Here is a 14,554-nt window from a genome sequence, read left to right on the forward strand (position 1 = left end):
CTGAAGTTATAAAACCAAACCTGTCTTCTGCCCCAAAACCAACTCTCATTTTTTAGCAAAGAGCTCTGGAAGGATAATTACAGGTGATTCTCCATCGTCTTAAGTTTTACCGCTTTCTTGACTTTACTCATTTTTATTCCCACTGCCTTGACACCCCACATCTAGTTTTCCTTGACACAGCTCCAGAAGGTAGAAACATTTTCAGTGAACTTCATGGTACACTATAAAGAAAGAAAAAAGTAAAAACACTTGCAGAAAATATAAGCAGCATCACAACAGCTGTACTTTAACCCCAGAGGAGTGGTCACTGATATAAATGCTTTTTTGACCTGGTAGCCTTCAGCTGCCACATTAATTTGAACTTCCCTGGAGCTCATCCAACCTACCCATCCTACTTTGTCCCCCATGCTAATACAAAACCATCTTTCCTTATTAAAGCCAACACTTTTTAATTTGTACCTCCTAGACCTGTCAAGAGTTACCCTACTGAGTTTCAGTCCAAGGGGCAGTGACACAGCAAATAGTGTAGCCTTTCCTGGTAGTGCTCTGTTTAATGACAAGGCAGGGGAACCCTTCCCCAATCCAGAGGAGGAAGGAGATCAATTACCCTGGGTGACCAAACACCTGGCTGACTCTTCCTGACCCTTGATAAAGACCTAGTATAGAGTTGAGTCCATGACTGTTCTCTACCCCGAATCTATGACCAGATGCACAGCTCCCATCCTTGGGGTGAGTCTTTTGCGGGCTCGACCATCTTTTCTGCCTGTACTTAACTGTGTGGTCAGATGAGCGTCCTGATGAGGAAAACCTTCTCAGACTAGAATAGTGATGCAGCACTAGATGGTCCAAGGTGATAGCTGATTTGAATCTTGAAAAAAATTAGTATTCTGATTTCTAAGATGTTTCACAAACAGAATTAGTATTAATTGTTACACCATAGTTTAAAAACAAAATAGACTGGCTTAATTACAATTTGGGTCAATACAGTTAAGCAAATGGAAACGTTACATTTTTTTTATAACCTTTCACTTTATAATCACCTGTTTACCACAGTTGCCACAGGAAAAATCTTAGCTGGATCGTATCTCCTCCATTTAGGTACTTATAGCTTTAGCGTATAACTTTTGTTGCTGTGCTTTTCATTTCAGGAAACAGACCCAGACTTTGATCATTGTGCAGTCTGCATAGAAAGCTATAAACAGAATGATGTTGTCCGGATTCTCCCCTGCAAGTATGTCAACTTTCTTCGTTTAAAATAGAATGATACTAATGTGATTTGTACATCTCCCTTTCAGAGTGGGTATCCACTTGCTTTTGAGAGCCACCTTACCCACGGCTTTTCTGGTAGGCAGAGGCCCAGCTGCATACTGCACATAGTGGTGAGCCGTGTGCCTCAGCAAGAACTGATTGCAAAGCCTTTTCTAGTTATGAGAAACACAGGGGCCTAACCTCCAGGCACATCAGTAGCCTAAAAACATTAAGGTCAAGAATTTTTATTTCTGTGACTTCTGTGGGTTTCAGAACTAGCCACTGTTCCTCTCCTTCTTAAATCAGAGTACATCACTAGGCTGTCTGATAAAGCCTCAGCAGTGTTCACTTGGTGCTGAGTACCAGAACTCTAGGACTTAGATCAAATCTTTTTTTGAGCCTTGGCTGTGTAAAGTGGGGAGGACTGGTATGTGCTGTGTGCCTGTCCCACGTCAGGTACTCTGCTCTGTGCAGTTTACATCTACTCTCTCCCCATTGTCCAGTAAAGGATGGCGAAGTCAATAGTAGAGCTGCCAGGGTCACACAAGTCAGAAATGGCAGAGCCAATATAAAGGTGTGCCTCTGTATTATTCCTGCTCTTTATGTAGGGCCACATGCCTCCCTCCAAAAGGAGGATGTTCGCCTGTACTCTGGTGCCCTAAAAAGAGCATGTGGATTTCTACCATGGTGCTATGCCAAGCTAGGGAGTATGAGACACTAAGATACACAATTCTGAGCATTGACTGGAAAAATATGAGGTCACCTACTGAGAAGCCTAAAATCAGAAGACTTTTCCTCTTCCTTCTCCCTTCTCTTTTAAAAGACATCCACATAACTCCTGCCTTCTAATAATACGGAACATGTGAATGAATAGAATAATTAGTAGTAGTTGTCTGCATGAGGCTACTGGTGTTAGTTTACTTATTCACATAGTTATATATTTTGAGCCTAGAAAGATCTGGGGTTTTTTAATCAAAACTTAAGAATAATTCCATATACTGAAACAGAAAACAAAGATTCAGGAAGTCAAATCATTTAGTTTACATAAAAAGGGAAATCTGTAAAACTAAATGTAAGCTGTGCTATAGAAAATTAAACTATGTAATTACAGTTTTTCCAGTCTAAAAACATGAGGCTAAAGGAAATACACATACAAATACAGTTGACCCTGTACAACTCGGGTTTGAACTGCACCGGTCCACTTATTTCCGTAGTAAATACTGCAGTACTACATGATCAGCAGTTGGTTGAATGTGCAGAACTGCGGATGCGGAGGGCTGACGGTAAAGTTATATGTGGATTACCAACTGCATGGGGCATCAGCACCCCTAACCCCACCCCACCCCACCCCTAGGTTGTTCAAAGGTCAACTGTGCAGATCAGGGGAAAGATTAGTAGGTTACGTTATAAAGCATAATCAGCTCTTCCTTGCTTTTAAAAGTTGTTTTTACCTGCACAGATTTCTTTTGACACTGGAATAGCCAGGAAGAAGCCGAGTCTTTCAAAATTCTCTGTCTTCTTATCTCAGTCCAGGGGCCCTTGGAAGCATCTGGGACCTAAGAACGAAGGCTTCCAAAACCACTAATGGTTTATTAATAAGGTGGCACTGTTTTCCTCAGGGGAGCCTCAGCTGAAAATAGATTATGCTGGGAAGTTTGCTCCGTATTCTCCCTGTCCCTCAAGCATTGGCTTCTCAAGAGTTTCATTCTTAGTTCTCTTTTTTTCTTCCGGAAATCAGAATCAGTGAGGAGCTTTCAGAAACAAATCCTGAGGGGATCCCCGGGCATGTGTGTTTTTATTAAGTACCCGGGTGACTCTGATGCTGCAAGGCCATACCATCTATTGAAGTCTAGAGCTTTGCTTGATCTCAGCCATTTCTATGGCTGCACCTTCCACCAGAGGAGGGCTCTCAACCTTTGTGTTTGTGGTCTGCTTTCCAGTATTAGAATTTGGCAAACTTAACGGCATCTCTGTGCACCTGTAATTAGGGCACTGCTCACTTGGTTGTCTTTTATTCCTAGATCCTTGTCTAGACTATACATTCCCACTGCCCTGACTTCCCCTTTTGCTTTGAAGCAGGTTGTAGCTTTCTCTGTGTTGCACAGCCTGCTCAGCAAAAAAACATTTCACCTAACTGAAATGGTGACAACAGCATGATTCTCAGGTGTAGTAAAGACTAACTTTGCACATCAAGCAACATTTTGTATGACCCAAGTTGACAACTTTTGACCTAGAGCAGGGTCTCTCCACCTGGGCACTGTGGACATTTGGGACCAGATAATTCTTTGTTGGGCAGGTTGGGGTGCTGCCTGTGCATTGTGGGTTATTTAGCAGTATCTTTGGCTCCACTCACTAGGCGCCAATAGCACCCCACACACACAGTTGTGACAATCACAGGTGTCTCCGGTTGAGAGCCACTGACCTAGAGGATGGCTCCACACAAATACTCATCTTTACTCCAAATCTTCTCCAAGCCTCTGTTTTCCAGTGGATTCCTCTCAAGTACCTTTGAATTAACTCTTGCGCCGCTACTTGCTTTATTCCCTCTGCCTGAGATACTCTGCCCTTCCTCTTTTGTCTATAGGTCTTTAAAACTGTGCCGAGGTGTGACTCTGCTATGTCTCCCTTTAGCTCTGGTTGCCAGACAGCTCTGCTACCTCCCTGCCTCCCGTGGGGCTCCAACCAGCCCTCCTCCAGCTGGGCCAGGAGCGCTGCCCGGAGCCTCTCTCTTTCCCTGGTCATTTCTCCCTACTCCTCAAGCAGCACATCCAGGTGTATTCATTCTCCTTAAACACCCTAACTCATCCCTTTATTCCTCACTCTCATCAGGTAACTTCACCATAAACCTCACAGAAAATAATGGCTGTTAGACAGCTGAAATTCTCCCAGCCTGCTGTCCCCAAGCCTTCATGCGTACCTGCCTCCACACCCACCCTTGCAGCCTTCCCTCCCATTAGGATGGAGAGGACAGCCTCCTTGGTTCTATTGTGCTCTTTCAACCTAGGCCTCTGTGTGCCAACACCTTCCCTTCCTTGGGGACCTTGCTGTATTGACTCTCTGCTCCCTCCAGTTTTTGTTCTTTCTGTCTCTACCCACCAGCATTTCATCATGCTCAAGCATTTTCTATCCAGTTTTTATAATTCTCTTTCAAACCCATCTCCAAAGCTGTACCACTCTACAGCTTCTCCCCTTTACAGCCAGACTCTGGAAAGCATCTGCACTCACTGTCCCTTCTACCCCTGAGTAAGGGGAGAAGAAAAGCCCAGATGCCTTTGTCTGTCCTTCCTTTTAACAAGCCTATCCCAAGACTGAACTAAGACTTTCTGTAGATAGCAAACCTCTCATGGATTGCTGGCTTTTTGTTGCATGACCTTTACTTTTTACCTTCTGTCATGTTAATTTACTGTGGACAGATGGCAGTTGGCATTGCTTTGGGACCTCCTACTTGTGGCAGTTGATTACAGTTGATCATCCTTTGGATGTTAGCCAACACATCTTAGAAACTGGAAAACTGGCACTTTATTTAGACCTCTTTTACTTAAAGGTCAGCCACAAAATTTTTAGTGGTTAAAAATACTTTTCAGAAGTAGAGTTCTGCAGCTTGGATGACCGTATGTCTAAGATGCCACTTCGAGAGCTAAGATGGGTCAGTCATCTGGCTGCTGGCAGAGGCATTACCGTGATGCCCCCTCCTCAGAGGGAGGGCCTGTTTCAACAGTGTCTGTTGCCGGTCCCAGTTCAGGGAGAAGAGTTATTTGCTCTGACCTTTAATAATCCTGGATCCTTTTATATTTGCCAGGTTCTTGCACGGCACCAAGAGGCTGCAGAGCTGTGAAAACAACTCACCTTCAATGTAGACTCCTCACCCCACCCCCAGCCGTTGTTCTGATCACTCTAGCTTATGGTGTACGTGGGAAGTAGGAGAGTGGGAAAACATCGTATTTCAGTATTATTGGTTTGGTTCCTTTCATGTTCTATACGTTTCACATTCTGTATCCCAAAGTATTTCTAATAGGAATAAAGGACTTTTGCCGAAGCTCTGATACGCTTATCCTTTTCACGTTTCACTGTTCGTCAGCACATCACCTGCTTTCCATTCCCGTACACCACTCAGCCCTAAATATGTTGGGCCCTCTTCTGCTTTTATGTGCATTTTTATTATTCAAGTCTTTATCTATAAAAGTGAGAAGGGAGCTTCTTTTCAAGGTCTGGCTGGCCCCAGGTGCCGCCCTCTGAGGTGTCCGCGCATGCTTGTGGTATGTCTGCAAGCTTGTACGAGGTCACTCTGGTGCTGGGCTGCTGGGACCTGAGGCACACTCAAGTGTTCTGACCACGTATCAGGATATCGTGTGAAATGCTGACGTTACTTTGCCTGAATGTATGTTTAATGACACCTTTCATCTGCATGCCCTTGGTGCCTTTTCTAAGTTTTTCACTTACTGCTCCAAACAGCTTCACAAGGTAGATGGCAGGCAACCTTCCCCACTACGCCCCAACCCCGCAGTGTTCAGATGAGACAGCTGGGAGTCAGAAAGGGCAGTTTGTCAAGGCTCAGAGTGTTGTAGTAGCAGAACTTTACCTAGGAGGAAGGGAAGGCCATGTGGAGTTTGGTAAAACAGTAGACCTGAGGAGGAGATAGAAGCAAGAGGTAAAAACAATGGGTGACGAAGAAAAGAAGCAACAAGTACAGGGCAGCTCTTCACCACAGTTCTGTCAGTGACCTGAAGCAGAGTGATAGGCTTGTGTCAGAAGGGCCAGTAGGTGAAGACAAACGTTGTCAGGTTTTGTTTTCAGAAGAGGGAGATGTGCTGTGGGAATCGGACTGATGGTCTCTGGGCCAGGTGCAGGAGCTGGACTGTAGGGAACCTGGAAAGACAGCACAGATGGAGGAGGGAGTGTGGGAGGGAGGGAGGGATGGATCACTGGCTGGGGTGGGGACTGGGGGTAGGAAAGCCATGGGGTAAACAGATAGTCAAAAGGAAAAGTTATTTTTTTATGAAAGAAAATACTTCTTTGTGATTTTGAGTCAGCTAAGGAGGGGAGGCTTTCTTTCTCAGCTTGTCCCTAGAAAACCAGTTAGTCTTTGTTTTCCTTCATTACAGTGCCCCACAGCAGGGGACCAGATACTTTCTTTTAGATCAGCAAACCTCCAAGGAAACAATTAAGAACCCCAACATAAGAGAAATCCATTTATAACTAAGGTTAAAGAACAGATAAATAGAGAACACTCAACTTAACGCAGCTTTAAAAATTAAATATAGGATTATACCATTTTGTTCCTTTCTGAATAACCAGTAATAGAAAAGACCAGACAATAAGAAAAGGGGAAAGCAAAAACGCTGGTAAGAGTGGGAAGGTGAAAGCCAGGCCACCGCTGCTGGCTTAAACCAAGGTCTCCACAAACAGCCGGCTCAAGTCAGCTGCCCCACACCAAAGCAGCTGCATCAGAGATCACAAAACCTTATCTCTTCTGTCACCTGCCAACTGGCCAAAGTCCATGGTCCACACTACATAGAACTGGCTTAGAGCACCTTCCCAGCCACCCAACACTGACCAAACCCTCAGTGGTCCATAGGCCTTCCAAAAAGTACGCCAGATATTAGACAGATGCACCCTTGCAAGGGGGAGGATCTGTCATTTATGTCAGACCTAAAGGGTATACGTCTTCAAAAAGGACTAGAGGCCTTGTTCTAGTCTTTGTTGGGCCACAGCCAGCACTGGCACAGTTCACAGCTGCTGGGGACTGAACCCCATCTCTGAGAACACGCCCTTGGTGCAGCCCTGTGGTAAGGAGGCTTCATCTCCCTTTTGGAGTACACTCATACTTGGATGCAAGGAACAGGAAACAGACGTGACAGTGCACTGTGTATACTGAATGAATTTAGGTCTTGCCTATGGTTTGATGACTTTCACCTCTTAAGTAAAAACCTTCAGTTTTAAATAAAAGCTTTCAAGGATGATGAGGTTCTGGTTCATTGCATTATCTGTAAGTTTCAGACCAGATTAATATATTTCGTTGTCAAGATTTTTATTCTTACCCCAAAGAAATGGGTACAAGGCTACCAAGTGATGTTAGGTTGTTTGGGTTGAAGCTGTAAGCGTGAGTGTTTCTTCCAAATCCCAATTAAAAAAAGTGAGTTTTCTAGATCTCCTACTTTTTAAAATCAAAACTGCATTTTAAAACTGGGGCATATAACTGCTTATAAGCTAAATATAAATTATAAATTAACAAGGTTTAAAAGGCATACCATGGTTCAATTTGATATCTTTCTCAAAATTTATTCTATCTTATCCAGAGACTCTGATTATAGTGCTTCCAAAGGTGCCTGGAACATCTGTCCTGGCACCTGCCCTTGCCCCTGCTTGGCCAGGACTCGGGGGCTTCCGTGTGGCCTCGTTTCAGGTTCTCAGAGCTACCACGGAGAGGTACTTGAGCTTGAGAAATGATGTCAACGGCTCCCTCACCATCTTTTCTCCTTTCCAAAGGACACAGGCATCTTTTTCAAGAATGCAAAACCGTCCATGATTGATTTCCAGTCACAAGGATGTGACTTTCTACTCTCTGGAATAAGAGAGAAAATCGCCCATCCTCTCTCTCCCTTCAACATCTCAGCTGGAAACTGCTACTAAATGTTATCTGGTCCTCAAGCACAGTGCATCCCTAAACATAGTTCGAACCACCCAATGTTTGTAACTTTACAAACATTTAACCTGGGTTGCTTAGAAGTCTTTTTAAATAATTTTTTAAATGATATATTTAAACAGAGGTCCATGAAACTAATTATATAGAGAACTCTTCATTTAACTTCTGGTTAATATCTTCTTGAAATTCTATTTCTACTTTAGATACTATTGAAAACAACTGATTTATAACGTATAATTCATTATCTTCATTGTTAATAAATTTCCTACTTTTCCTCAAATCTTTTTTGGAATTTGGTGGAGTAAAAACACCAAACAGCCAAATACTACGTATCAGTTCTCATTATACGGTGCTATCAACATACAAGATTGGATTCAGGATATTTTCTGCCAGCTCAGTTTTAATACATCCCCAATATTTGTCTCTTGGTACCAAACAGACTAACTAAAAATTCCATTTCTTTACATTTTCGCCTAGGAGTTTTTCAGTATATAATTTGTGATATAATTCTCCATTTTTTTATAGGCATGTTTTCCACAAATCCTGCGTGGATCCCTGGCTTAGTGAACATTGTACCTGTCCTATGTGCAAACTTAATATTTTGAAGGCCCTGGGAATTGTGGTATGTTTCCTATTTTGTTAATACTTTTGTGTAGTATTATCTCTAAGCATAACATAACATAGCACAAGCGGATGGTTAAAAGTCTCACAAGAAAACACTGGCTTTCTCTGCCAGATAACCCTGTTAGTCCAACACTGCCTTTTTTCCTACGTTACTTAAAGTCCAGCCCACCTCAGGAAACTTCTGGAAGAGCAGATGAAGAACTGTGCTAGTCCACTTTACAGCCTGCTTCTTCTGTTGGGTGGTGGGTGTGTGATGAAGAACTGAGGTAGAGAGAAGAACATGATTTTCCTCTATTCCAATATTTTTTATTTAAGGAATAGAATGTAGACTTTTAACTCTGGTCCAATAGTAATTTTTTCTGCATTCAGCATGATATAAAACTATGTCATCACTTATGTTCCTTCCTCTTGAATTTGGCTTTGCTCTCCTGGGCGTTGGTAATTGCAGTCAGTGAAGGTGGGCAGTGCCAGCCCTGGGCAGACCTTTGACAGCTGGGCAGGGGTTTTGGTTGGGTGCCGGCCACATAGGGCACTTCAGCCCTGGCCAGGAGAGTCAGGACTGACTAACTGAGGACCTTGGAGACTTCCTGCAGTTCCTTCCTTAAGAGAAGTATATGTTCAGGATTATTGCTTTTTAGAGGAAAGTGAAATACTTTCTGGTCTCAAAAAAGAGTGAATGAATAATCTCCATATAGAGAAGAAAGTTTATTTTGAGCCAACAGATGAATTCCTTGTTTTAGCTTTACAGATCTAAGTAGTCCTATTTGAAATATGTTATCTAGTTAGGTAGTGATGCCCCATTTATCCTCCATCTCCAGAGATCACATCAGTGGTGTTGTAGTTTCTTCACCTCTTCACCACTGACACTGGCCTAGGTAATTCCTTCTGGTGAGGGCCGTCCTTGAGACTGTCTAGCAGCATCCCTGGCCTTTCATATCCACTTTTTAGTTAGTAGGCTTTGACCCCACAGCAGCTCTGTACCTCTCCTTCAGCATTAGATGCTTAGGTTTTTTTTGTTTTTGTTTTTGTTTGTTGGTTACACTGGGTCTTAGTTGTGGCAGGCGGGCTCCTTAGTTGTGGCATGCGAACTCTTAGTTGCGACATGCATGTGGGATCTAGTTCCCTGACCAGGGATCGAACCCAGGCCCCCTGCATTGGGAGCGCAGAGTCTTAACCACGGCACCCCCAGGGAAGTCCCAATGCTTAGGTTTTGAAACATAGTTTTCTTAGAGTTCAAAAGTCTTTTCAATGTTGATCTGCTCTTGGTTGTGTGCTTTACTTATGTTTAAAGATAGAAGATATTTAAAAACTGACTAGCAGATAGGTGGGGGTATTACAGAGAAGTTAATAGGGTGAAAGGATATTTTATGTTACCTGTATTAACATACGAGCCAAAGTGATAACTGTGCTGTTTGTCAGCTTTATAATAATGAATCCCTCTGCCTGTGAGCCATGTCCACAAAAGGTTGTCACTTTGTAAAGATGAAGTATTCAATTTTCTCGGTTCTGCAATGGATTTTGGCTTTCCTTAGTACCATTTTGGGGAAGAAATCGTCTGTTCCTTTTAAATAAAAATTCTTGGATGAGAGTGGAAGGTGTAGATGGGGAGAGAAATGAGAGGAAATCACCTGGAAAAAACTTGGTAAAGTCTTTGCAACAGCATGTCAAACATTTAGAATTGTATAAAAGGATTTGTTAATCTTACAAGTACTTTTAATCTGGAAATATTTTGCAGCCAAATTTGCCATGTACTGATAACGTAGCATTTGATATGGAAAGGCTCACCAGAACCCAAGCAGTTAACCGAAGATCAGCCCTAGGTGACCTCGCCAGTGACAACTCCCTTGGCCTCGAGCCACTTCGAACTTCGGGGATCTCGCCTCTTCCTCAGGATGGGGATCTCACTCCTAGAACAGGAGAGATCAACATCGCAGTAACAAGTAAGTGGGCCCTGTGCCCAGGGCACAGGACAGATTTGCTGCTGGTATTTGACGTGTGGTGGAGAGTTGAGGCAATCACGAGGGCCAGTGACTTAGTCTGTAACTGAGAAAGTAATGGTTACTTTTGTTAAAACAGATATTTGGAATAACGAAACTTCCTTTATAATAAGAAGCTTGTGTACTTGTGTGTAGTTAATAGGAATAGTTGCCATTTGATGAGTAGTTGATCAGAGGTTTGTCTTAATAGCTGTTTATAAGCCTGTTTTGAAACGATTGCATTGCAGGCAGGGATGTGAGGTAGGACGTCAGCAGCATCTCAGGTGTGTCGTGTAACTGTGAGCACCAGTGGTCTCTAGCACCTAGGCTGCAGGCAACCTAGTAAAAAACTAATCCAGAATTTGAACCTAAAAATTCACAACTTCAGGAACAGTTGAGATGGCCAGCTGCTGCTCACTTTATTTTATACTTTTATGAAATTTGGTGTCTTAGCACTTACCTCTTTGGTATAATTGTACAAGAAGTGTGAGAAAAGCCAAAAGGTAATCTACTTTTAAAAAATGCTCTGGGCTAATTATGACCGTCATGATTGTTGAACTGTTGACGAGAAGAAAAAAAAAAATGCTCTGAGTGTTTTGATGGCCTTGCCAAAGTATGAGTGGGCTGGCAGGCGTGCGAGTGGGCCTTGTGGACATTCACCCCGTAACAAGCCAGCTGTTTTCAATCCATTCTTTATGTGTTATTTTCATCTAACAACCTTTCACCCCATCTTCCTCGTCACCACTCTGGTGCTGCCTTTTTCAGTATATGCTGTTGCTTACCTATAGCTTCGAGCCCTAACCCTAATGGGACTCCTCTCAACTCTGGGAGTCAGTAAAATGGATAGAGCTGTTAAAAAGAGTTTTCCCTTAAATAGTAAGACTTGTGTGGTCTATTCAATTGAAGTATACGTGATCTTAACTAACCAAAAATTATTGTTAGAAAATGATTTCCCAAGTTTTATTTTCTCGTCTGTCTAAACTCAAGGAGACTTCATTCAGTTATAAAATAAGTAAAGCTATTCTTTGATACAATTTGACTGATTTCTTACCATTTACGAATGGTTTGTTTTAACAGCATTTCATGTTGTCCTGCTTTGACATTTAGGTTTTATGGGCTAGATTTTAAAAAATTGATCTAGTAATAATAAAGGAGACAAAAGTTGTCTGTTTACTAATGAGTTTTTGGTAGGTCCTTCATTGATCGACATTTATTGAGCACCTACTACTACATTAAGTACTGATCCCATTATATTTTATATAGAAATATCCTTTCAAAATCTTATGTTTTGATGATAAAAATATTACTTCATGTATCAAATTAATCACCTTTAGCAGAATTTGTACATGTTAATAAATGAAACTCATGTGGTTAAATTAGACCAAAGCTACCTCTGCTTTAACCTCAAAGCTCTGTAGTGCCATAGTAACTACAGTGCATTCAACCAGCATCCACTGTTTGCAAGGCACTGTGCTAACTACACACTGGGGAGAACAGAGGTGACCGAGACCCCAGCTGCAGTAGGTCGGTGCTAAAATACCTCTGGGCCCATCGGGTATTATTACGACGGTGTTTACTTCTTTTTGGTTACTAATTTTTGTAACTGAAATGCCATGCGTGTATGGATGCTATATTCAAAATTGGAAACATAGACGTAATTGAAGTTCTAAAAGTTAGTCTGCTTATCATGTATAAAAGCCTAAGAAGAAAAAAATAAAGAATGCTATGTTAAGCTTCTTGAAATTGATTATCAGCCATCTCTTAATTTTTTTTAAATGCCAGTATATATTTTTTCTAACTTAAAATACATGTGGGTAAAAATGGTGGATTTTGCATGGGTTCTTAAATGTTTATTTTGACTTAAATAAAAACCTTATAAATTCACTCTATTGATGAGGAATTTGTATTCCAAGAAGCAGTGGCTGCACTGTTATCTAAAATGAAAGAGTTTGCTGTGCATTTTAATAATGTAAACCAAGGTGGGCAGAGAAATGCTCATAGAACAACTCAGCATCCTGGAATCCTGAAGAACAGTTCTTCTTAACCTTTTGAAGATCACAACCTTTAAAATTCAGTGAAAGTATAATAACGTTTTTCTAGAAAAATTCCTAGGCACACACAGTTTTGCATAGATGTAGGATTCATGGAAACCAGATTAAGAAACTCCCATGTTATACACAGCTTTCGCATATAAACATTTGGCATTCCAAGTATAAATTTCTTCTCTGCATTATTGCAGATGTATAGGGAACTTTACTGTGTAACACGTTGTTAAACCAGCCCTAGTTTGTGTATATTTTAGGAAATATTTTATAGTTAAGACTTTTTAGGAAGTCAGATTGGTTCTCAGGTTATTTTTGTGGTTCTCAGTAAGTACTGTTTTTGGAATGTTACCTTGATGATACAGAGTTTGAAAAGTTAAGGGAAAATATTAACCTATTTCCTGGATCTAGAGAGAAACTAGATAAAAACCTTTAGAGTTCTGTGTACCAGAGGTTTTCAACTCTTTGATGAGCCAAGAGTTGAAATAACCTACCTTGTGAATAACCTACCCTTTCTACTTCTGTTTAATAAAGCCAGAACAGCCAGTGCCGCTTCCCAGCGGTGGGGTTGTGAAGGGTAGTTCTCTTCTTTGCAGGAGACACCAATAAGATGTCCTTTTTAAATAAAGACTATAAGTAAACCCACTCATAAGCAAAAAGAATATAGACGTGAATGCCATGGAAGGCCAGCCTGCAGACTGCTTGGAGTACCCACGAGATCTTTGGGAACCACTGCTCCATGTTTCTAAGCCTTTCTTTAAGAATGAGGGGAAAAAAAAAAAAGAGAATGAGGGACACAGCCATGCAGAAGTGACATACTTTTTGGTGGCCACACTTCTCACAAACCTCAGGACTTTAACTGGAAGAAATGTTTGGGCCATGCTTTCCTTTCTCCCTTGCAGCTTTCACCACTACTTCCACTAACCTTCTCCACTTAGTAGCTCTCTGGCAAACCTCCTCCTGCTTCACTTCTTTGGGCCAGTCTTGGCTTACACCTCCGTTGACGTCTGCTTCGTTGCATTTGAGGGAAATGTTGACATCGATTTGACATAAGCCTTCTCCCCAGAGTGATTTCCTCCCTTTCCTTTGTCAACAGAAGAATGGTTTATTATTGCCAGTTTTGGCCTCCTCAGTGCTCTCACACTCTGCTACATGATCATCAGAGCCACAGCTAGCTTGAATGCTAATGAGTAAGTAACCAATTGTTTCTTGGATTGCATGTGCCAGATGATCCCAAGAAAATATGTAATTTTCATAAAGATCATGAGAATTGCCTTCTACCATACTGATCCTGATGGGATCATACCTAGCAAAATAGTTTATTTCATGAACAGTAACACTGATTGGGAGTTCACCGTGCTCAGCAACAACTGCTCACTTTAGAAAAGATCTCAGGGCTTTCATTAGCCACAAGCTTAGACTAAATCAACAATGGAACAAATGCCAAGGGAACCAATACAGTCGTAGTATGTGGAGAATGCCCATGTCCTAATCATAGACAGGATTAGCCCCACTTTGCTGTGTGCTCATCAGACTTTACCTGGAGTCTTATCTACTTAGCTTTTGGTGGAGTACTGGCACCCTGGCCTATGGTCAAAGGAACATGGATGTTTAACCTGCAAGAAAGAAGCAGTCAGAAAGACCTGTGACTTCCAAATATTAGAAAGACTGTCAGGAGAAAAAGAAAATAAACATAAACTATATTTCCATAGGACAGAATGAGGACCAAAGGGTAGGTTACAGGAAGGCAAATTTTCACCTTGGCAAAAAGAAGAACATCTGTCAGCAAGGCTACTTACCAGTGAGATGGTTTGCCGTGGGGGTAGGGAGTGCGCAGGACTAGGAATGCAGGCGGAAGGAAGCTGGGTGTTACTTGTCAGGGCTGTTGTCGGTAAAAGGTTTTTCAGAGGATGGAAAATTGGGCTGGGTAACAGTTGAGGTCCATTTTGATCCAATGGTTTTCCAAGAGTAGCTTTCCATGGGGGTAAGATAAAGAAAAGGTTTTATTGGCTTTATTTGTT

At 41.9% G+C, this 14,554-nt stretch overlaps 1 protein-coding gene across 2 annotated transcripts in view; it reads left to right on the forward strand.

The window, feature by feature from the left end:
* RNF130 (ring finger protein 130) overlaps positions 1–14,554 on the forward strand; it is a 101,399-nt gene that overhangs the window by 80,365 nt on the left and 6,480 nt on the right. Inside the window, exons 5-8 of one of the 2 annotated variants that reach the window (XM_059917891.1) lie at positions 1,149–1,231; positions 8,417–8,513; positions 10,251–10,455; positions 13,630–13,723. In XM_059917891.1, coding sequence (XP_059773874.1) covers positions 1,149–1,231; positions 8,417–8,513; positions 10,251–10,455; positions 13,630–13,723 — 479 coding nt within the window. The remainder of the gene's footprint in view (positions 1–1,148; positions 1,232–8,416; positions 8,514–10,250; positions 10,456–13,629; positions 13,724–14,554) is intronic. The other variant, XM_059917890.1, reaches the window with a different exon arrangement.

This window comes from Balaenoptera ricei, chromosome 3 (assembly GCF_028023285.1).
Source record: "Balaenoptera ricei isolate mBalRic1 chromosome 3, mBalRic1.hap2, whole genome shotgun sequence".
NCBI lineage: Eukaryota > Metazoa > Chordata > Mammalia > Artiodactyla > Balaenopteridae > Balaenoptera > Balaenoptera ricei.